This window comes from Coregonus lavaretus, assembly GCF_964263955.1.
Source record: "Coregonus lavaretus genome assembly, contig: HAP1_SCAFFOLD_4574, whole genome shotgun sequence".
Classification (NCBI taxonomy): Eukaryota; Metazoa; Chordata; class Actinopteri; order Salmoniformes; family Salmonidae; genus Coregonus; species Coregonus lavaretus.
Window position 1 is genome coordinate 1 of NW_028163762.1, and position 21,550 is coordinate 21,550.

The 21,550-nt window shown below is 44.8% G+C and overlaps 1 protein-coding gene and 2 pseudogenes across 4 annotated transcripts; 2 read left to right on the top strand and 1 right to left on the bottom strand.

Moving 5' to 3' along the window:
- The first annotated feature begins 81 nt into the window (after positions 1-81).
- Positions 82-8,144, top strand: LOC311117798 (melanotransferrin-like; annotated as a pseudogene). Its single transcript, XR_014615581.1, has 8 exons — positions 82-234; positions 471-566; positions 2,254-2,447; positions 2,845-2,998; positions 3,938-4,005; positions 4,491-4,678; positions 4,956-5,148; positions 5,256-8,144. The product of XR_014615581.1 is annotated as a melanotransferrin-like (transcript).
- A 3,465-nt stretch (positions 8,145-11,609) lies between these two features.
- On the top strand, positions 11,610-14,243 carry LOC311117800 (nuclear cap-binding protein subunit 2). Of its 2 annotated transcripts, none has more exons than XM_084192709.1 (4): positions 11,610-11,748; positions 12,621-12,802; positions 13,169-13,307; positions 13,723-14,243. In XM_084192709.1, the coding sequence occupies exons 1-4, from the start codon at positions 11,674-11,676 to the stop codon at positions 13,792-13,794; spliced, it is 468 nt and encodes a 155-aa protein (XP_084048835.1). In that variant the 5' UTR covers positions 11,610-11,673; the 3' UTR covers positions 13,795-14,243. The 2 variants fall into 2 exon arrangements, with proteins under 2 accessions (XP_084048835.1, XP_084048836.1); XM_084192710.1 differs by having other exon boundaries at positions 11,628-11,748; positions 13,893-14,082.
- A 2,856-nt stretch (positions 14,244-17,099) lies between these two features.
- LOC311117797 lies at positions 17,100-20,287 on the bottom strand (annotated as a pseudogene). Its single transcript, XR_014615593.1, has 9 exons — positions 19,191-20,287; positions 18,969-19,074; positions 18,721-18,868; positions 18,571-18,618; positions 18,373-18,450; positions 18,040-18,177; positions 17,542-17,625; positions 17,397-17,447; positions 17,100-17,295 (listed from the first exon to the last, which is right to left on the bottom strand). The product of XR_014615593.1 is annotated as an uncharacterized misc_RNA (transcript).
- Positions 20,288-21,550: the final 1,263 nt, after the last annotated feature.

Genomic DNA, 21,550 nt, shown 5'->3' on the forward strand with positions numbered 1-21,550 from the left:
TTCCTCCCCCTCTTTCTATCTTTCTCTCACTCTGTGTATGTTTGTTTATATAACTGACTATGGTTCTATCTGTGTGTGCAGAGATGCCCCAGTCCCTGCGTTGGTGTGTGTTGTCCAGCGGTGAGCAGCAGAAGTGTGCAGACATGGCAGAGGCCTTCAGTGCCAAGTCTCCTGGTCCCCAGTATCCAGTGTGTGATGGGATCCTCAGTGGATGACTGCATGAAGAAGATCCAGGTGCATTTACATTCGACTGCTATTTAAGTCTCTCATGAGATAACTATTAATGTAGCTCTTACAAACCCTGCCTATCTGCCATTCCAGGAGGCTCAATCCGACTCTCAAAGTATTATAAATAAATAAAAATACTATGTGAACCCAAGTCTGGCAGACTCATAAGGCTCTCTTCCTACAGCGGCTGTTGAAAGAGACTTGGGTGTAGGAAACATATCTTCCCTTGTGTGTGTTCGTAGAATAAAGAGGCAGATGCCATCACCCTGGATGGAGGTTACATCTACACAGCAGGAAAAGCTACGGGCTGGTGCCTGCTGCTGGGGAGAGCTACACAGGTAGGATCCCTCTACCACCAATACAACCAAACAGAAACTGACCAACTACGTTTTCCTTAAGTTCTTTCCGTGGGGTTTGATCATGTGATGATTTGCGGCAAATCAAATTGTCTTTTGGGACAATAACTATAGATTCACACTGAAGCACGCCACCTAATTCCTCTCCCCTCATCCCTCCTATCTTCCTCCTCCTCTCTCTCCTCCTATCCTCCTCCTCTCCTCCCTCTCCTCCCCTCCTCCTCCCTCCTCTCCTCTCTCCTCCTCCTCTCCTCCCTCCTCTCCTCCTCCTCTCCTTCCTCCTCCTCCTCCTCCTCCTCCTTTTCCTCTCCTCCCTCCTCCTCCACCTCCCTCTTCTCCCTCCTCCTCCTCTCTCTCCTCCTCTCTCCTCTCCTCTCCTCCTCCTCTCTCCCTCCTCTCTTCCTCTCTCTCCCTCCTCCCTCCCTCCTCTCTCCTCCTCCTCTCTTTCCCTCATCTCTTCCATCCTCTCCTCCCTCCTCTCTCCTCCTCCTCTCTTCCCTCCTCTCCTCCCTCCTCTCTCCTCCTCCTCTCTTCCCTCCTCTGGTTCCCTCCTCTCCTCCCTCCTCTCCTCATCCTCTCTCCTCCTCCTCTCTTCCCTCCTCTCCTCCTTCCTCTCTCCTCCCCTCTCTTCCCTCTCTCTCCTCCTCTCCTCTCCTCCCTCTCCTCCTCCTCCTCCTCTCCCTCTCTCCTCCCTCCCTCCTCCTCTCTCTCTTCCTCCTCTCTCCCTCCTCCTCTCTTCCTCCTCTCCTCCTCCACTCTCCTCCTCCTCTCTTCCCTCATCTCTTCCCTCCTCTCCTCCCTCCTCTCTCCTCCCTCCCTCTTCCCTCCTCTCTTCCCTCCTCTCTCCTCCTCCTCTCTTCCCTCCTCTCCTCCCTCCTCTCTCCTCCTCCTCTCTTCCCCTCCTCTCCTCCCTCCCTCTCCTCCCTCCCTATCTCCTCCTCCTCTCTTCCCTCCTCTCCTCCTTCCTCTCTCCTCCTCCTCTCTTCCCTCCTCTCCTCCCTCCTCTCTCCTCCTCCTCTCTTCCCTCCTCTCCTCCCTCCCTCTCCTCCTCCTCTCTTCCCTCCTCTCTTCCTCCTCTCCTTCCCTCCTCTCCTCCTCCTCTCCTCCTCCTCTCTCTCCTCCTCTCTTCCCTCCTCTCCTCCCTCCTCTCTCCTCCTCCTCTCTTCCCTCCTCTCTTCCCTCCTCTCCTCCCTCCTCTCCTCCTCCTCTCTCCTCCTCTCTCCTCCCTCCTCTCCTTCTCCTCTCTCCTCCTCCTCTCTTCCCTCCTCTCCTCCTCCTCTCTTCCCTCCTCTCTTCCCTCCCTCTTCCCTCCTCTCCTCCTCCTCTCCTCCTCCTCTCTCCTCCCTCCTCTCCTCCTCCCTCTCCTCCTCCTCTCCTCCCTCCTCTCTTCCCTCCTCCTCCTCCCTCCCTCTCTCTCCTCCTCCTCTCCTCCCTCCTCTCTCCTCCTCCTCTCCAACCTCCTCTCCTCCTCCTCTCTCCTCCCTCCTCTCCTCCCTCCTCTCCTCCTCCTCTCTCCTCCTCCTCTCCTCCCTCCTCTCCCTCTCTCCTCCTCCTCTCCTCCCTCCTCTCCTCCTCCTCTCTCCTCCCTCCTCTCCTCTCTCCTCCTCCTCTCCTCCCTCCTCTCCTCCTCCTCTCTCCTCCCTCCTCTCCTCCCTCCTCTCTCTCCCAGGGACAGGATGGCAGTATCTACTATGCTGTGGCAGTGGTGAAGAAGTCCAACCGTGACATCACCACGCTGGAGAACCTGAGGGGGAAGAGCTCCTGTCACCACTGGCTACGGCCGTACAGCAGGCTGGAACATCCCCATGGGCCTGTTCATAGAGAAAGGCCTCATCAGACCTGCTCAGTGTCAGATACCACAAGGTAATACACCAGGGTAGGTGTGTGTGTGTGTGTGTGTGTGTGTGTGTGTGTGTGTGTGGCCTGTGAGCGTGGGTGTGGGTGTGGGCCTGTGAGCGTGGGTGTGGGTGTGGGCCTGTGAGCGTGGGTGTGGGCCTGTGGGTGTGGGTGTGGGCCTGTAAGCGTGGGTGTGGGTGTGGGCCTGTGAGCGTGGGTGTGGGCCTGGGCCTGTGAGCGTGGGTGTGGGCCTGTGAGCGTGGGTGTGGGTGTGGCCTGTGAGCGTGGGTGTGGGCCTGTGAGCGTGGGTGTGGGTGTGTGCCTGTGAGCGTGGGTGTGTGCCTGTGAGCACGCGCGAGGGAGCGTGAGAGTTCATCTTATTTTTCGCCTCAGCAGTTCTGTGACTGTCTCCTGTCCTCCACAGCCGCTGGAGGTTTCTTTAAGAACAGTTGTGTCCCTGGTGCCAATCAGCCTGGTTTCCCTGGCAACCTGTGTGACCTGTGTGTGGGGGACAGCAGTGGGCAGAACAAGTGTGAGAAAGGCAAGGACCTGTATGATGGATACGAAGGAGCTTTCAGGTACACTACATCTCACAACTTACTGGTACATTTACAGACTTAGAGACATAGACTTAGGGCTCTATTCAATCTGTAAAGCTAAAGCGTTTCATATTCCGCAATAGAAATGTAAAGGTAATTTCTGATTTAGCCGACATATGCAGCGTTGTATCCAGTCTCTCTGCTAAAGAGGGAACATTGCCTTTCAATTTCAATCACACTGTAAAAGTGAACTTCAGGGGATTGAATAGAGCCCTTAGACATAGAGATTTCGAGTTTTATAACATGCCAAGACAATTCCATTGTAGTTATAACACCATTTACAATGTTATAGTCAAACTATGTATATTGGCCCTGGTTTGTTGTAATTGTAGATAGGAGGGAACTTACTAGGGAGAGATAGCATCATTGACATTTGAGTAATTTAGCAGATGCTCTTATCCAAAGCAACTTACAGTAGTGAGTGCATACATTTCCGTACTGGTCCCCCGTGGGAATCGAACCCACAACCCTGGCATTGCAAACGCCATGCTCTACCAACTGAGCCACATGGGATCAGGGCCAATGTTGACCTCCATGTTTGTTTATAGAGCTCGCCAGCTTGTAGTCCTAAAACCAGGAAATGATTTACCTCTGCTTCGTTCCTATGCGAAAAAAATGAATGGGGAAAGAATAGGGTTTTGGAAAAAGTTCAGAAAATAAGGTCTGAGCTTAACACAGGCTTAGGACATCTTATACATTTTGTTCTATGAGATAATATCAGTCAGTTAGCATGACCTTTATGAATTATGAAGCCTTTTATCTCCTAAGCCTGTGTTTGCCACAGACCTTATTTTCTGTGTTTATCCAAAAACCCTACACAAACGCCATTCATTTTCTCCATAGGCTTTGTCCAACGAACCATGGCAGAGTTAGTGCCAACAAAAAGACCCCATTACTATTTATCTCTATTTGTATCAGGTGTTTGGCCAAGGGAGCTGGAGAGGTGTCCTTCATCAAACACACCACTGTCTTCCAAAACACCGATGGTAAGTGTGCGTGTGCGTGTGCGTGTGCGTGCACGTGTGTTGCATACCATCTCCGGTCAGGAAACCAACCATTATTATCATTGCACCATAACCCCACTACCGGAACCATAAACCCATTAACCCATTACCGGAACCATAAACCTATCAAGAGGATGTGGAAATGTTTTCCAATCATTAACAACTTGCAGACACGTTGCTCTTTGACTGCATAACTTCATATACAGTATCTGTGAATTAGGAGAGTTATGTATCTTCATGTATCTCTGTGGTAAATTATCTATCTCCATGTATCTCTGTGTGTATGTCAAATCAAATCAAATCAAATGTTATTTGTCACACGCGCTTAATACAACAGGTGTAGAACTTACAGTGAAATGCTTACTTACGAGCCCTTAACCAACAATGCAGATTTAAGAAAGATAAGTGTTAAGAAAGTATTTACTAAAATAAGTTTAAAAAATAATAAAAATCTCTCTTTCCTCTAGGTAACTCAGGTGAGTCGTGGGCCATTGACCTGCAGTCTAAGGACTTCCAGCTGCTGTGTCCCCATGGCTCCAGGGCAGAGGTCACCCAGTACGCCCACTGTAACCTGGCCCGCGTCCCCTCCCACGCTGTTATGGTACGGGCCGACACCAACATCTACGCCCTCTACGGCCTGCTGGACAAAGCACAGGTAAGACTGACCAGGCCATTGGTTGAATGCGTGATTGATCGAGTGATTGGTTGATTGATTGAGTGATTGATTGAGTGATTGTTGATTGGTTGATTGGTTGATTGATTGATTGATTGGTTGATTGGTTGATTGATTGTACCCATGTGGCACAACATAATATAAATAAATAAATAGCCCTTCTACCCACACCTTAAAAAGTGAACATTAAACGGTGAACTGTATGCTGATAAAACCAAGTGGCAGTTGATACACTTTTCTCCTCTTCATCTCCCTACAGGAGTACTATAGTAGTGACACAGGTTCAGGGTTCAAGATGTTTGACTCCTCTAAGTACCAGGGCTCTGACCTCATCTTCAAAGACTCCACTGTCAGCATGATTGGAGTGGCTGAGAGGAAGACCTACGACCAGTGGCTGGGACAGGGCTACATGGACTCACTTACCAACATGGAGTGCAACGCCTCTGCTAAAGGTACAGTACACAAACTCACATACACACTTTGATCTAACTCATGTTACTGACAGTAATGCTTCAAGAACAGTAGCTGTTGTACTGAAGTATGTGTGTTTGTCCTGCAGCACTGTCCTCCCTACTCCTGGTGGCTCTGATGAGCTCCATCTTCCTCTGGGTGTAAGAAGAAATGTCCTAACCCAACCCAGCCCACTGTCCATGTTCCAGCCCCAACCCAAACCCCTATCTAGGTTCCAGCCCCAACCCTAACCCCTGTGCATGTTCCAGCCCTAACCCTAACCCCTGTGCATGTTCCAGCCCCAACCCTAACCCCTATCTAGGTTCCAGCCCCAACCCTAACCCCTGTGCATGTTCCAGCCCCAACCCTAACCCCTGTCCATGTTCCAGCCCCAACCCTAACCCCTGTCCATGTTCCAACCCTAACCCAACCCTAACCCCTGTCCATGTTCCAGCCCCAACCCAAACCCCTGTGCATGTTCCAACCCTAACCCTAACCCAACCCTAACCCCTGTCCATGTTCCAGCCCCAACCCTAACCCCTGTCCATGTTCCAGCCCCAACCCTAACCCCTGTGCATGTTCCAGCCCCAACCCTAACCCAACCCTAACCCCTGTGCATGTTCCAGCCCCAACCCTAACCCCTGTGCATGTTCCAACCCTAACCCAACCCTAACCCCTGTCCATGTTCCAGCCCCAACCCTAACCCCTGTGCATGTTCCAACCCTAACCCAACCCTAACCCCTGTCCATGTTCCAGCCCCAACCCTAACCCCTGTGCATGTCCGCATCTCTTCCTCTGTATCTGATTCATAGCTTACGATTGTACTAAACTACTGTATATGTTGATACTAGGATTTGTGATGGAGGGTAACATGTTGAAAATACTATTTGACTTGGGTCTAAATTATGATCACTGTTGTTGAGTCAGTGAGTCAAGGTGCTTATTGAGCCCTGTCAGTCAATGGGGAAAAGAGCATGTTTTCTTTGGTTGAGCCACAGGAGATGAACTCATTCCCAACCAGAGATGACAAGGGACTTCATCGCTATGATGCTTACTGACTGTAACTGCCATATCAGTGCATATGCTTTTACCTGTTACATACTTTACTATGCAGTGTCCTTCTCTCCGCATCGTTTATGTTGCCTACACTGACTCTTTTGAGTACTACTTATGGGCACAAAACACATCTGGGAATATGGCGTGTTTTGCACATTCCGCCTCTACTGTATAAGCTAATGCCATATCAGTGAATATGCACTGCTTGAACTACAGGATGTATGTTGTGAAATGGATTGAAAAGAGTCAAAGGGTTGTTCTATTCATATGTTCTCCCCAAATCCTGGAAAGACAAACATTTAAGCCAAGACAACTTGCTCACTATCCGCATTTAGGTGCTCGATTCAATCCGTATCACGGAAGTTCAGCGTTACTGAAATGTAAAAGCGATGTTCCCGCGATAGCGGAGACTGCAGTCATGGTAAACGCTGCATAACACTTCAGCGATACAGATTGAATAGAGGCCTAGAAGTTTAAATTTGCTTGGCTGGTAATCAAATTCTATGATAAGAATGATGCGAATTATAGCCTACTGATAAATATTATGGATTGGAACCTGCTTGCACCTGATATGCACTTGCATCGGTCAGAACTTTCATTCTTTTTGGAGAGAACATTGAACAAGCCATTCCTGTTTTTGCTTTTGAAACTGAGTGATTTTGAAGTAATGTGGAATGTTGAAAATTACAGTCAGGTTTAAATTCTTATATTACATTCCAATGTTGTACACATGAGCTAAGATCCATAATCTATAACAATAGTGATTATAAGGAATGGAACTCTACCCAACTCTGATCAAGTGCTTCTTGATTCCTGCACAGCGCAGTGTTTTGTTTTATTTTTACTGCTCTTTTGCAATTTTGTGTTCCTGTCCAGAATATCAGCTTGATTTTTACGTTTATTTCAATGAGAGATACGTTTATATGAAGCTCAGGTACCATATCAGTGTATATGTACTGAGTACTGACTCATTTCTGTCAGAAACAAACGCCTGCCTTCAAAGTCATAGCAATTTCTTCGATGAAATGATAAAACATGTAACTAATATTTAGTTGCCAGGCCAGTGTGTCTGCAGAAGTATAGCTACATACTGCTTATTTAAGAATTCTCTGCTGTTCTTATTAAAAATCTGCATATGGAAGCTGGTGGTCCATTGTGAAACATTTTACTGTAGTAGTAGGTTCTGAATGAGAACCTGTAACCTGTACATTGTGTCAGTCAGCCCATCTACAGTGTCAAGGGCCGTGCAATACATTCTTGGTGGACGTGACAATCTCCACGGTGATTGGTTAAAGCCGAAAGGTTACAATGAAATATACTCGCACACAATCATGGACTGAAGTCCTCGCGTTCTTTGCTGTAACTGCAGTTTGAATGGAAGTTCTTAGAGGAGTTCATGGGGTTTACAGTCTTATGGCTCTGATCACTCAAGGTTCAGAACTAAGGGCAGTTATCATAGCCTCTTTATGGGCCAACCTCTATGATAAAGTGAAATAGTGAACTTTAAACATGCAAGGTGAGTTGAGGTTCATGTCTACACAGTAATCAACACAATGCTACCTCTTAGCCATAGCAAAAAGGCAAATACCTTTTCCAATTACTTTTGTACTGGCTAGTAGCTACCATAGCCGAGTCCTAACTGTCTTCTACCCACAATATCAGTGTTGTTAAGATGCTTATTTCAAGAGATAGGGCATACTGCCTAACCTATCAGTCAGCTTGCTCCCCAGGTGTAAAACACATGCTGGTGTCAGCGATTAAGGGCTCTATTCAATCCATAACTCCTGAGTGGTTCGAATCCAGGCTCTGTCGCAGCCGGCCGCGACCGGGAGACTCATGGGGCAGCGCACAATTGGCCCAGCGTCGTCCAGGGTAGGGGAGGGAATGGCCGGCAGGGATGTAGCTCAGTTGATAGAACATGGCGTTTGCAACGCCAGGGTTGTGGGTTTGATTCCCACGGGGGGCCAGTATGGAAAAAAATAAATATATATATATATATGTATTCACTAACTGTAAGTCGCTCTGGATAAGAGCGTCTGCTAAATGACGTAAATGTAAATGTAATAGCACTGAAGCGTTACAGATTTCGTGATAGAAATGGAAAGGTAATTTCCGATTGAGCCGACATGCAGCGTTTACCGTGAATGCAGTCTCCGCCAATGCGGTAACATTGCCTTGGAATTTCAATTGGACTTTAGGGCAGAATTTCTGCAATACGGATTGATTGAATAGAGCCCTAAACCTTTTGTGTGGTCTAGTCATTTTTCATCTGAATATCCTTTATTGGTCAAATACATTACATTTCATTTAAAATATAACTTAAAACACACACTAAGAATTGGCCAATAGGTGAGGTCAATCCAAACCTTCAGACACCTCAAGTCATAAAATGTCATGGGAACTGTCATGGGGAGGGGCTGCATTACAGCAAACATTCTATATGGTGGTAATCTGCATGTCAAATCAGGTAGACAATTCCATATCTACAAACACCAACTCCTGAATAAAGACTACTGTGTAGATTGCAACGAACATGTCTCCAGCATGCAGACGTGTTACAGTAGGCTAATCCACCACAAACCCAGACGTGTTACAGTAGGCTAATCCACCACAAACCCCAACATTCATTACAGGGGCATAACAAAAAAAAATTATCCAGTCAGATAAACGCTCCAAACAGCCTACCCGACCGCTCAGAGGCATCTGCATGGTCCTAAAGCTCACCGTTGCCTCGTTTTGTATCACATTCCAATGATAAAACTGGGGGGGGGGGGTGGGGGGGGGACAAAAATGCAATTTCTGAATGTTGGGGGACATGTACCCCCCCCCCCCCCATCCCCAGTGGAAGTTGCACCCCTGATTCATTACATGATGATATCAAGACAGCTCCCTGGTGGAAAATACAGCTTGAGTATGTTTGAGACATGTAAGTTAGTGTTCCCTTCTAAATATTAAAAGATTGGCTCAGTGATGCAACAGTAGTCGGCCTAGACAGTTGTGGGACAGGTCATGTCGGTCTCGTTATGAACAGTAACATTTTTGTATGTCTGTCATACAGACATAGGCTACTGCTGTGGGAGTTCAATCACGGGATTTTTATTTCACATTAAATTCTTCATTTCTTTATTTGTCCCTGAGCGTCTCTGAAGCCATCTTTCACCTCCTTGACAAAAGTCTCCCTCACTCTCCTGAACCGGGTCCCGATGTCACCAATGTCTCGGGGAATCCGGCCGTTTGCCTCTTGCCGAACCTGGCGTAGTGTGTCTGATTTCAGAACCTTCGCTGTTGCACCCCTCCCAGCGATTTGCGCTTTGATGATCGCAAAAGCTGCGATCTGTGCCGCACGTCGGATAGGACGAGACTCCGCTAGTTTCTCAATGACCCGTGGATTGTTCAGCAAAGAGAACAACATACGAAGGATGGCCATCTCGTACAGTAAATAAATTGTGTTATCACCTGTAAAACAAACAACAGACAGCTGATGTTATTTCACCTGCCCAGAGTTAGCTAACGCTAGCTTAGCTAGCTAGCTACTAGTAGCTAGCTAGCTACCTTCCGAAAAATACGTTAGTTTATGAGCAAACATCAATACTATCTTTATTATAATATGATGTAAGGAGTCACCTATGTCGCAGGTAAAGTTAAGATTAATGTCGAAGAGTTTCTCACATACTTCCTTGTTGATTCAGATGACCGCTACTTTGAGACATGAGGTTACATCAGACAGACACACAACTATTCTGCCAGCAGCATAAAATATGACGTCACTTTCGTATGGTAATGACGAATCCTTCAAAATAAAAGCATGTATTTCAAAACATTGCAATGTGGATAACTCATTCAAAAGAAATGACATTTTTATTGTGCTTATAAGCAAATGCAAGAAGGAATTTATGGAAACAATTACAAATATGCTTCTAAAAAACATTTTAAAGACCACTATGGAAAAATACAATGTTCAGACTGGTATGTTCACAATATTGGGCTCTAGGAAAAAAAACGATTCAATGTGCCAAGGTAAAAGTGGGGTTGGGAATAATCAGTAGGGTCTGTAGAATCTATATATGGTGTTATTTCATGGGGGACGGAGGTCTAAATACCCAGCAATATTTTTAGTGTCTGTACAATTAATTATGCGAGACATGGCAGTGGAAACGCTTTTATGTGCAAAATTGATATAATAACCATCATATCGAAAACTGGAGTCACGCGATGACATGATGTGTGGTCCTCCCACTTCGACTCAGGAAAGCACAATGTTTATTAGGCTACAGATTAAATAAGCTATGATGAACTTCACAGGGTGGTGAAAGTGCAAGGTGATGAGCTTGATGCTCCGTTCAAATAAATATCGAGGGTCTTCTTCTGGTTACATGATGATCGATGCTTGGCTGCCGTTTGACAAATTAAAATAATCTGCGAACAGTTGTCTGGACTTCACAGAAACATGAACATTCACACAGTTGCATTGGATTTTCTACAAACCGATTTGATATCAATATTGAATCGAAAAAATGCAACTGATATCGATTTAGATTTCATTATCGGTGCCCACACTCATTTAATGGATTTATTCTATGAGTGATTGAAATGACTGAATTGTATCATAGTGTGTGTTAGACCAGTGGTTCACAACCTTTTCGCTTACTGTACCACCAACTGAATTTAGCTCTGCCTGAAGTATCCCCTTTTGTGCATTTTACCAGTAAGCCTTTGGTCTCATTGGTCTTCTCAAGTACCCCCCCCCCCCCCCCCCCCCGTGGATAGGCCAAGTCCCCTGAGGGGTCCTAGTACCCATGGTTGAGAACCACTGTGTTGGACCGTGAATTAACTGACACATTTGATGAAATTTCAGACCCACATTTCACAACACAGGTAATCAACTGGCTAATGTAATTAGATTTAGATTTTTGTCATTTAGCAGACGCTCTTATCCAGAGCGACTTACAGTTAGCGAGTGCATACATTTTTTTTCTCCATACTGGCCCCCCGTGGGAATCGAATCCACAACCCTGGCATTGCAAGGGCCATGCTCTACCAACTGAGCTACAGGAGGATGGGTTGAGTATAAAGTCTTTCTGGGTATACAGACCTCAGTCCCCCATGAAATAACACCATTCATAGATTTTACAGATCCTAGTGAGTAATTACAACCCCACTTTTACTTTAGCACCTAGAATAGTTTTCTCTCTATAAGACAATATGTATTTCATGTAGTGTATTGCATTGGATACATTTATTTGACCTTGGAACTTGTTTTAAAAACCAAATTTAATGTAAATGTCAATTAAATATGAACAAATATGAATCACTGTTAATGTTTAAAGAATACTTGTTCATATATACTATTACGTGGGGGACTTTTATTTTGAATATTTCTACATTCCGTGACCTGGAAGTACTTTTTAGTGTTGCTGATGAGACGCTGGTGTAAGAAACATATTTCTCCGTTTCATCTTTAAAGCGACATAATGTCTATTAAATTGAATGCGCTATTAAGCGACTCCTATGTTGACGTAAGCCAATACAGAGACCAACATTTTAAGGTAAGGAATGGTTAAAATCGATCGGGAATCAATTAGTAGAATAGTTTTGCTAGCTAACGTTAGCTATCTTTTGTGTGTTATAGCGCGCTATCAAGCGAACGGTAGCTTGCAACGTGCTGTCTTTTATTTCAGCCAAACGTTGTTAATGATTTACCTGTGTCTTTCAAAACATGGATATTATATTTAAGGATGTTTGCCTCCTAGGAATGGGTCAAAGAGTGTTTTCATAGTGACTAACCTGTAATTAGTTACAGTTTACAGAGCAAATCAAACTGACCTCTCTAATCAGACTGGTCTAAGAGACTAGACATAACATAGTAAACGTAAATCCGAGATGTTGAAATTAGTATGATATCTTATGTTTGGTATGGTTACATAAAGACGGAATCTTACTTAAAAACGTATATTATACTGCAAACGTCTAACAACCCAAAGGTTGTGTGTTCGAATCTCATCACGGACAACTTTAACATTTTAGTTAATTAGCAACTTTGCAACTACTTACTACTTTTTAGCAATTTAGAACGTTAGCTAATCCTTCCACTAACCCAAACCTTAACCCCTGACCCGTTTGCAAAATCGTAACATATTGTATGAATTTCAATTCGAAACATATCATACAAATGGATGATGGAGATCCACAAATTAAAACATACCATATGAAACGTAATATATCATACGAAATGTAGTGCCACGAATTTACCTACAGAATAATAAGAAATGCTCTGAGACCATGTTGCAACAGCATTACCCATGTCAGTGTAAATGAGTTGTGAATAATACTAACAGCTAATGTTAGTTAGTGTATTTGGCTCCCTGGCTGTGCAGTTACTAGACTCTTCTAAAGATGTTCTCCCCTCTCCATTCTCCAGGGCAATCGATATGAGCAAGAGAAACTTCTGAAACAGGCTAACACACTCTACGTGGGCAACCTGTCCTTTTACACCACAGAAGAACAAGTGTACGAGCTCTTCTCCAAGAGTGGGGATGTAAAGAGAATCATCATCGGCCTGGATAAGGTGAAGAAGACGGCGTGCGGCTTCTGCTTCGTCGAGTATCCTTTTTTAAAAAATTTGTTTTACTTGTGGATGTTGTGTTTTGGTTCAACATTTAATCCTATACCCATACACTTAGGGCTCCCGGATCCAGATTAAAACTAGTCCTACACTAAAAAGGATCCAAATTAAGCCTAGTCCTAGACTAAAAAGGATCCAGATTAAAACTAGTCCTAGACTAAAAAGGATCCAGATTAAAACTAGTCCTACACTGAAAAGGACCCAGATTAAGCCTAGTCCTAGACTAAAAATCATACTCAGTGGAGATTGACCATTGGAAGTCCATTTTAGTCCAATAGTAGGCTTAATCTGTGTTCCTGGAAACCGGCACATTGACCACTAGAGCACCTTAACCCCTGTGCCAGGTACTACACGCGTACAGATGCAGAAAATGCTATGAGGTTTGTCAACGGGACACGTCTGGATGACCGCATCATCAGAACTGACTGGGACGCTGGTTTCAAAGAGGGCAGGCAGTATGGCCGTGGCAAGTCCGGTGGTCAGGTAAATTTACAGAAGAAAAATGCATGCTTACTACATCAGAGACAACTGTGCACATCAATGGTTGTATATTAGCTAGCTGTCTCTGGTTTTTTATTTCTATTGGAATTGATAGTTTTCACAAAATTGTAGTTTTCATTAAAGTGATACCGTTAACTGGTTGATATTGTTTGGATGAGAACTTTAAAAGTTACATATAACACTGTAACAATGCTGTATTATCAACTGGACAAACATGTTCAATGTTAATGGGTCATGTAATTGTGACCATGTTGTCTCACCGTTCGGAGACTTTCTAGGATCTATCATGAGGAGACAGAACTCACGGTTGTATGTGAACTATGCCACTCCCTAATAGACCAAAACACTTAACAGGGTCTGTGGCAAAACAAACAAGTGAGTCTCTTTTTCTCCTCAGGTCAGAGACGAATACAGACAAGATTATGACCCAGCCCGGGGGGGCTATGGGAAAGTCGTCTCACGACCATAAAACCGTGTCCTATGCTGTTTCTTTGGGGAGGGCTATGGAAAACTAGTGTCATGAGCCTGAGTCAACATGTTATCTGCTGTTTTTTTGCCTTTTTCCAGGTCAGAGATGAATATAGACAAGATTATGACCCTGCTCGAGGTGGATATGGGAAATTAGCTCAGCTGCAGAGACCTCCCGAGGCACAGAACAGTTTTTAGTTTGGTGAATTTGATCTGGGTTCAATTTGGGAACCAAACAAGACTGTAGACGTCTGCCAGGGTTGTCTATTTCTCTTATGACTAGTTTATTTAGGAAGAAGTCTTCTGTGAAGTATTTTTCAGTTAGCCATAGTTCCAACAGTCATTTTGAGCAGTGTAAAACTCGTCTAGAGAAGAATAAACTTGCTCAGATTGAAGGTTGCAGTCCATACACGTTTACAAATGTAATTGTCTCCTAAACTGTATACTTTTAAAAAATAAATATAAAAATGTAAAAAAAAAAAAAAAAAAAAAAAGTTTTATCCTAAATGTATCTACTATAAAAACTGGAACACTGCTTTGTCCTGGAAATGTGGAGCAACTCTTCTGATCTGATTCAGAGTAGTTTATCTCATGGATGAAGTGTTTGTGTAAACACAGGTTCACTGCTGGCTGGTTAAGGCCAATGAGGTGATATTGATGGCTTTCAGAACGTATGGCTCCTATGGTTGTCTAGACAGAGAAAAGCTACGGACCAAAACTTGCCTGTTCAAGTTGCGACAACTGTGGCAATTTAACTAACCCTAACCTGTTTCTCTTAACCTGCTGCGTTAGCTATAACCTGCTGCGTAGGCTAGAAGCCATCAGTTCCGAGAAACCATCAGTGTCACCACACCAGGATCCAATAGGATCGCAGGTTAGAGGCATTGTGGCTTTTTAAAGGCAATTTCCGATTGAGCCGACAGATGTAGCGTTTACCGTGAATGGGATCTCTGCAACCGCAGGAACATTGCCAAAAAAAGGGATAATTTCAATCTGTAGTGCGGTTGACATTTTAAAGGCAACGTTAACACATTCACGGTAAACGCTGCATAGGTCTGCTCAGTCGTGAAATTACCGTTAAATGTCAACTGCGAGTATCGGGGAATCACCACACATATGCTCCTCTGTCAGGGAAACCGTTTTATTGTTACACCAAAGTGACTTTCCAAACGCCTCCATATCGCTGCATACCCATTGAACATCCTCATATGGGACATTGTTTGCTGAAGCAGTTAACATGAACAACAGATCCATCCAGTCGCCAACGTGGGGAGTTGACAAACATATCTGCTCTTTTGTATAGGTATTAGTTCTTCCTTACCGTGGTTGGGCGTCAATTACATTGCAATTTCAGAAAGTAAACCAAATTCTCCTAATTGAAGAGTATTGGAATTGCAGTGTACTTCCTGAATTGAAATGGAATTGACCCTGTTCTTTATATAATAAAAATACAAACATAATGGAATCATCGCTCCAGTCCTGTGTGGCTGGGCATCCTGTCAATGCTGTTACAACAACCCTGTGCTCTTGTCATCTCAACATTACTTAAAACCAAAGTGGAGAAACCAATGTGTTTGTGTTTGAACGTATTCAGGGATGAATTTGGGAAGAAAACCAAAAATGTTCCACCATTTTAGGATTAAACCGCATACATTGGGAACCTATGAGGTCAGTTTACGTGGTCCTCTGTAGCTCAGCTGGTAGAGCACGGCGCTTGTAACGCCAAGGTAGTGGGTTCGATCCCCGGGACCACCCATACACAAAAGATGTATGCACACATGACTGTAAGTCGCTTTGGATAAAAACATCTGCTAAATGGCATATTATTATTATTTACCCATCTAGAGAATCCCAATTTAATCCCCTCTGGGTGTCTTTATCAGCATAACCCTGCATAAAAAAACACTATGACATAGCAACTTAAGTACAAATCAAGAACGGAATGAAATCAAAATCAGGAAGTTTCTCGAAGATCAAACAGATTAGAGAACGCTGTGAACATGATCTCTTCAATGGTACAAAAGCATTGTTTACACCTTATGCCACCATGTGAGTTTTGTGATCTGATCAATGTGATCCAATCACTATCTGGATCAAGGTTTGTCTAATCTACCCATTGTAGTAAAATGCTTCTTATCCGTCCACATTCCACACTGTGACCAGATCAGCTGGTGCCTAATTAATTGGCAAATTCTAAATAATCTGGATTTATTTAAAGACAATTACTGATGCCATAAGTCAATGGTGCTAGCTGTTAATGATTTGAGGCTGGTATGGTGATTGAAACGGTTTGACCATCCAGATCTGTTTACACTTGATTGATATCCAGACACTTTAAATCGTCTACACCTGTCTTAACAATGTGGGCACGATCAGAATGTGGACGTCGTTTAGGACAAAAGGCACGTTAGCACCAGGTATAAACTGGGCTCCAATGTGCATTCATGAGACAGTATAGATGGGATTCAAGATGTTCCACAGCAGCATTTCTCAACTACAGCCAGTCTGTGGACCAGCACCCTCAGATGGGTAACTGACACCACCTAAGTGATTGGTGATCCTCCGATGAGGAAGATAACCATAGCTTGCCGGGCCCTCGTACAATAAAAAGGCTTAGAAACGGTTCTACTGCAGGAGCATTTCTTCTTCTGTACACTAAAATGTAAAGATACACTTTCTTATTGTTTTAACAGCATGTTTTCAACAGAAGCAGGAAGAGGTGCGTGTTGTCATGAAGCCATTATCAGTGGAGCATCATGGTTAATTCCAACTAACTCCCTGATAAACTGCTGTTTGTGATGCCAAACGTGGAGTTTTCTCAGGAACTAAGAAGCAGTTTGAGATGAAGTAACATTAAAACAGTATATTCAGTTAAAAGCTAGCCTTCCATTAGTTATTGTTCTCTACCTCACTAGTCAGGCAAACACTACATGATATAAAACAAGAACCTTTACATTTCACCTACTGTCCCGTTTAATCTCCTGTTTACATTTCAAGAACTGAAGCTAGGAAACGTGTTATAAACACCTGTAGGTCCGTTTCTGGCCTCTGAAACCTACCAGCAGCGTTAGCTCCAGGTCAGCCGGTCAGCAGTGGAAACTTTGTGGACGTCAACTCAAAAGGAATTCAAAGTCCCTCCCATTATCACGGTATAAAAAGAAATCCAACTATGCACTGCTGGCCCTCCACTGAAGGAAAACAGAAAGAAAGCTGGTTGCTGTCACCGTCTCGTTAGTCAAACAACGTGTCCTGTTTCCACGGCACTTCATTCAGCTTCTTGGCTCGTCATGTTTTAAAGTATTAATGGCCCTTCCACAATAAGAGTCAAACAGTCGTTAAGCCCATGGGCCACTGGAAAGGCAGGTGTACTCTGAGCTGTGCTGCTGCGGTTCATCATTCATTCAGTTTACAGTCACAGAGCTCTTTGTAAATCCTCTGGCGGACTTTGGGCATGTCATCCTGTGTGAACTGCAGCGGCTCTTAATGCCAGGCACTTGCAGTACTGAGAGAAACAAAGCGGGGGGGAAAAGGTTAATAGGAAAGGTTCACCACAAGGTATGTGTGTGGGGAATTTGCGGTACGAGAGGGAAATTCCCCACTCACCTCCAAGACGAAGACTCCACAGTCACTGTCGTTCTTCTGTTGAGGAATACCCTGAGGGTGGGAACCAATCAGACAGTGGTCAACACAGAGTCTATCAGAAAGCATGAGAGAGAACACAGTCACATGGTACCATCTGAAACAATACCTTGTTTATAGTCATCTTCCAGCCTTTCTGATAGCCAGCTTGTTTCTTCTCCTTGGCCTCAGCCAGGATGTAACTCAAGATGTTCTGTGGGCCAGATGAACAGAAGAAGACAAGGGTTTGCATGCATAGTTCACAAGAAAGTTGCAAACTGACTCCTTCAGGGTTCCCAAAATGTGGACAATGTAGACCACGTGTCCAACTCATTCCACGGAGGGCCAAGTGTCTGCAGGTTTTCACTCCTCCCTTGTACTTGATTGATTAAATAAGGTAACTAATTAGTAAAGAAACTCCCCTCACCTGGTTGTCGGTCTTCATTGAAAGGAAAACCCACAGACGCTAGGCCCTCTGTGGAATGAGTTTGACAACCCTGACGTAGACCAATGTTAAAATGTTCAATGCTTATCAGATCAAACCAATGTTCCTCAGGTCTAGGATGAAATTCAGAAGCAACTGAGTTTCAGAGAAAGGCAGAGGACTTTAAAGTGTGAGTGAGCGTACCTCCATGGTGTATTTGAAGACTATGCCCTGGGAGTCATAGTAGTGGATGTGGTGGTTGGCGATGTCCACTGTGATCAGGGACCAGTGGATTTCCAGGTGGATAGGAATCAGCAACAGCCTCTTGGAAAACAGATCCACCTGTGAAACAGAGAGAGAGAGAGACCAGATTAACCACAATCGCTGACATATTCTAATTTAGCTAGTTCTGCGAGACTGACGGTCTCAGATAAACAGTGAGCTTTTACATTTCCGGTCCTGCAGGTCATATCATATTAACGCCACACAAACTAGCGATAAAATGGCTGCATCTTCCATCACCTACCACCAGCTTACCTTTTTGGTCCATCTCTTAACCCCTTCATAGCCTTTGGCCACCAGCTGCCTGTGGAAAAAGCTGTTGAAGAAATGAACCTGCAGGAGAGAACAGGAGAACATTCAGTAACCAAACAGAAGACTACTATTAACCCTTTGTTGAACATTCTGATCCAAGGACCCAAAATGAATGCACTTAGGCATGTACAGTACTCTCACCTTGTTCTGTGTAGCCTCCACGATCAATTCTCCATACATGTTTATCACCTAGACAGAAACACGACAACGTTTGAATTTCAGGTTAGATAATACATAGGCAAATCGGGTTTATAAGCAGCAAGCACACAGTTTCCTGTGGACCATAGCTACCTGGTCGTTGACCCAGTTTTGGTCGTCCAGTGTGGACAGATCCTCCAGGGTCAGAGTGTGCTTGTTGTAGTCCACTTTGAAGCACTTCCTAGGGGTGGAGGCGAGACCCGCTTTGTACTTCACCACTTCTGAGTGGATGTTTAGCTTCCTAGTACAGAGAAATTAAACAGAGATGCTATCAGCATAACAATGGAAATCAACTGTGAAATTGAAACTGGTTTGTGGGGTGTATCTCGAATGATTCGTACTTGTCATTGAGGTCAGTGTTACACTTGTTCTTCAGGTGCTCCAGGACGTCAGTCTCACTGAGGGGAATAAAGCTCCCGTACTTCACATAGAAGAGCGCCAGGAACTCTGAGAGAGAGACAAGACAGGAATCAATAACAACACACCTTAAATAAGTAACAAAGTAATATGAACTTTAAAATGTATCCAATTTGAAAATCACAGTTACAATAAAAGCCTGGTACCATGGATGAGGTCTCCGATTACTTCATGGATGCCGTCTTCAGGTTTGGGTTGCTGTGCTGGGTCTGGGGCACCGTCCTCCTCTGGCTCAGGGCTTGGAGCCCACACTCCCATCATGCAGTAATCTCTGTGGTCGCACAGAGCGAAGGGGTGGAGGGTGCTGCACAGACTAATGCCTGGGGAAACACAGGCTGTGGCTGATGGTTCCACCTCCATAGGGGTGCTACAGTCTGTTGGTTCCTCTTCGGGGACAGCAGATGTACCGTTGGAAAGGGAGACTGCTGCGTCACCAGCCTGGGGCTGCTTCACGACCTCCGTGTTAGAGTCTGTTACCGGCTGTTTGTCTAAACCACAACCAGTCTTCTGCTCCTTCTCCAGACCAGCGGCTTGCTCACCCTCGCACACAGCCCCTTCACAGGCTTTCTCCTGCTCCATCTCTGAATCAGCAACATGCTCAACCACAGTCTTCGTTACCGTTTGAACCATAGCATTTGTTACCGGTTGAACCACAGACTTGGTCAACAGTTTAACCACAGTGTATGTTAACTTCTGACCCATAGAGTTCATTAAGGGTTGACCCATAGAGTCCGTTAAAGGTTGACCGACAGAGTTGGTTACAAGTTGAGCCACAACATTCATTACAGGTTGACTGACAGAGTTGGTTATAGGTGGAGCCAAAGAGTTGGTTACCTGCTCCACAGCAGAGTCTTTCTCCAGCTCCTCTCGGATGGCTGTTACCTGCTCCTCTGTCATCAGGATCTTCTTATAAGAGGGGTGACCACCCGTCCTCTTGGGGGTCTCCCCCAGTGCCTGGCCCCTGCCCTTCCCCGGCTGGGCCCTGCGTTGTCGGGGCTTGCCACCTGGAGTCTTCCCATGTGGGGCCTTCCCATTGTGGTGCTTAGAGTTGGGCCCACAGCAGTCACATGCCTTGGGTGTCCTCTTCCTCCCAGAGGAGCGGCCATTGGCGCTCACCTGTGCTGGCGGTGGTGTGGGGGGGGCTGAGCCGTTATGAACCATGGCTCTGTCCTCAGCTACTACCCCATCCCTTCACAGCTGCCTCTGGCCCTCAGTGCTGGTCCCAGCCCTCAGGAGCACTGAACCAGGGAGCTTCCCAGTGGATGGACTCTCTGCCTTAGTGTGTGTGGATAAGGACCCTGGACTAGAGCTGGGACGATAAATCGACCATACCGATCACTTACCGCAGGCATTTTGCTGATATCGTTCATTACGATAAGTAGCCTATAGTAGAGAAATGTTAAGTTTGAAATGAAATAAGTTTGTAAATATGGGTGATTGTTAATAGCACAATGATGGCTACAACCATCAAACCAGTAGTAGTTTAAAGGATAATAAATGAAAAAAACTGCGGTGCACAATGTTATAAACATATAATTCCAGTTATCGATATCGCATCAATTCAGGCAATTTATTGCGATATGGATCTTTGTCCATATCGCCCAGCTAACCTGCACCCTGGCTGGCCAGGTAGTTGACAGTTTCAGCCTGGAGTCTTGTCTCAGAGGGTGGAGAATGGTGATCCTTCTCAAGGGTTAGACTTTGCTGCTCCTCCTATACCTCCCTAAACAGTACTCCGGACTGGCGTGCTTGTGAAACAGTGAACACACACTGTACCACCAAGAATTCAGATTATGTGGGTGGTCTTCTACCTACCTGCTAGGGCAAATCATACAAGCCAAGGAAGAAGCTGCATTCAAGGAAAGAGAGAGCTGTGTTAGGATAGCCTAAATGTGTGAATGAAGTTTAATTTGATGAAAACAGTATTGTCGATAGATAGCTAGGCATATTAGAAGAAACTGGTGTGACCCGTGTTGTCAGATGTTTAATTCATGCACATTAAATTATTACACACATTGCTAATCCTTCGCTAAAATAACGTGTACAGCTAATAACGGTGATGTCTGCAGCAAATAAACCATTCTGAGTAACTTATCACTTTTTGGGCAACTGAACTTGTCTGTGAGGTCGTTAGCTAGCTAGCTAGCCATGTTTACAATAACTTGAGCTGCTTTTGCGTGTTGCAATCGATGATTTGATAAATCTATTCCTCTACTGTTGTAACACTGTAGCGTGTGAATATTGTGTATCAAAACACAGAAGAGTCACGACAACATTGGAGTAGCGAATAAGCTAGCTAGCATAGCAAGCTGACTAGCTAGCTAGTAACACAAATGGTTTCCTGTTTCCATGGCTGAAAATGCGATCGGTCTGCACAGAGACACCACTTTAACTCGTTCTTACAGTATCGATAACTCACAAACATAAACACAACTAAAAGGCATCTTAAGTACCACATTTCTGCAATCGTCAAACAAGTTTCAGCGATAACAAACAACTCTCACTT

Excerpts from the sequence above, each read along its gene's own strand:
- LOC311117800 (XM_084192710.1), top strand. The coding sequence starts at position 11,674 with ATGTCTATTAAATTGAATGCGCTATTAAGCGACTCCTATGTTGACGTA. Across the intron at positions 11,749-12,620 it reads ACAGAGACCAACATTTTAAG|GGCAATCGATATGAGCAAGA; the intron begins GTAAGGAATGGT and ends TCCATTCTCCAG. Across the intron at positions 13,308-13,892 it reads GTGGCAAGTCCGGTGGTCAG|GTCAGAGATGAATATAGACA; the intron begins GTAAATTTACAG and ends GCCTTTTTCCAG.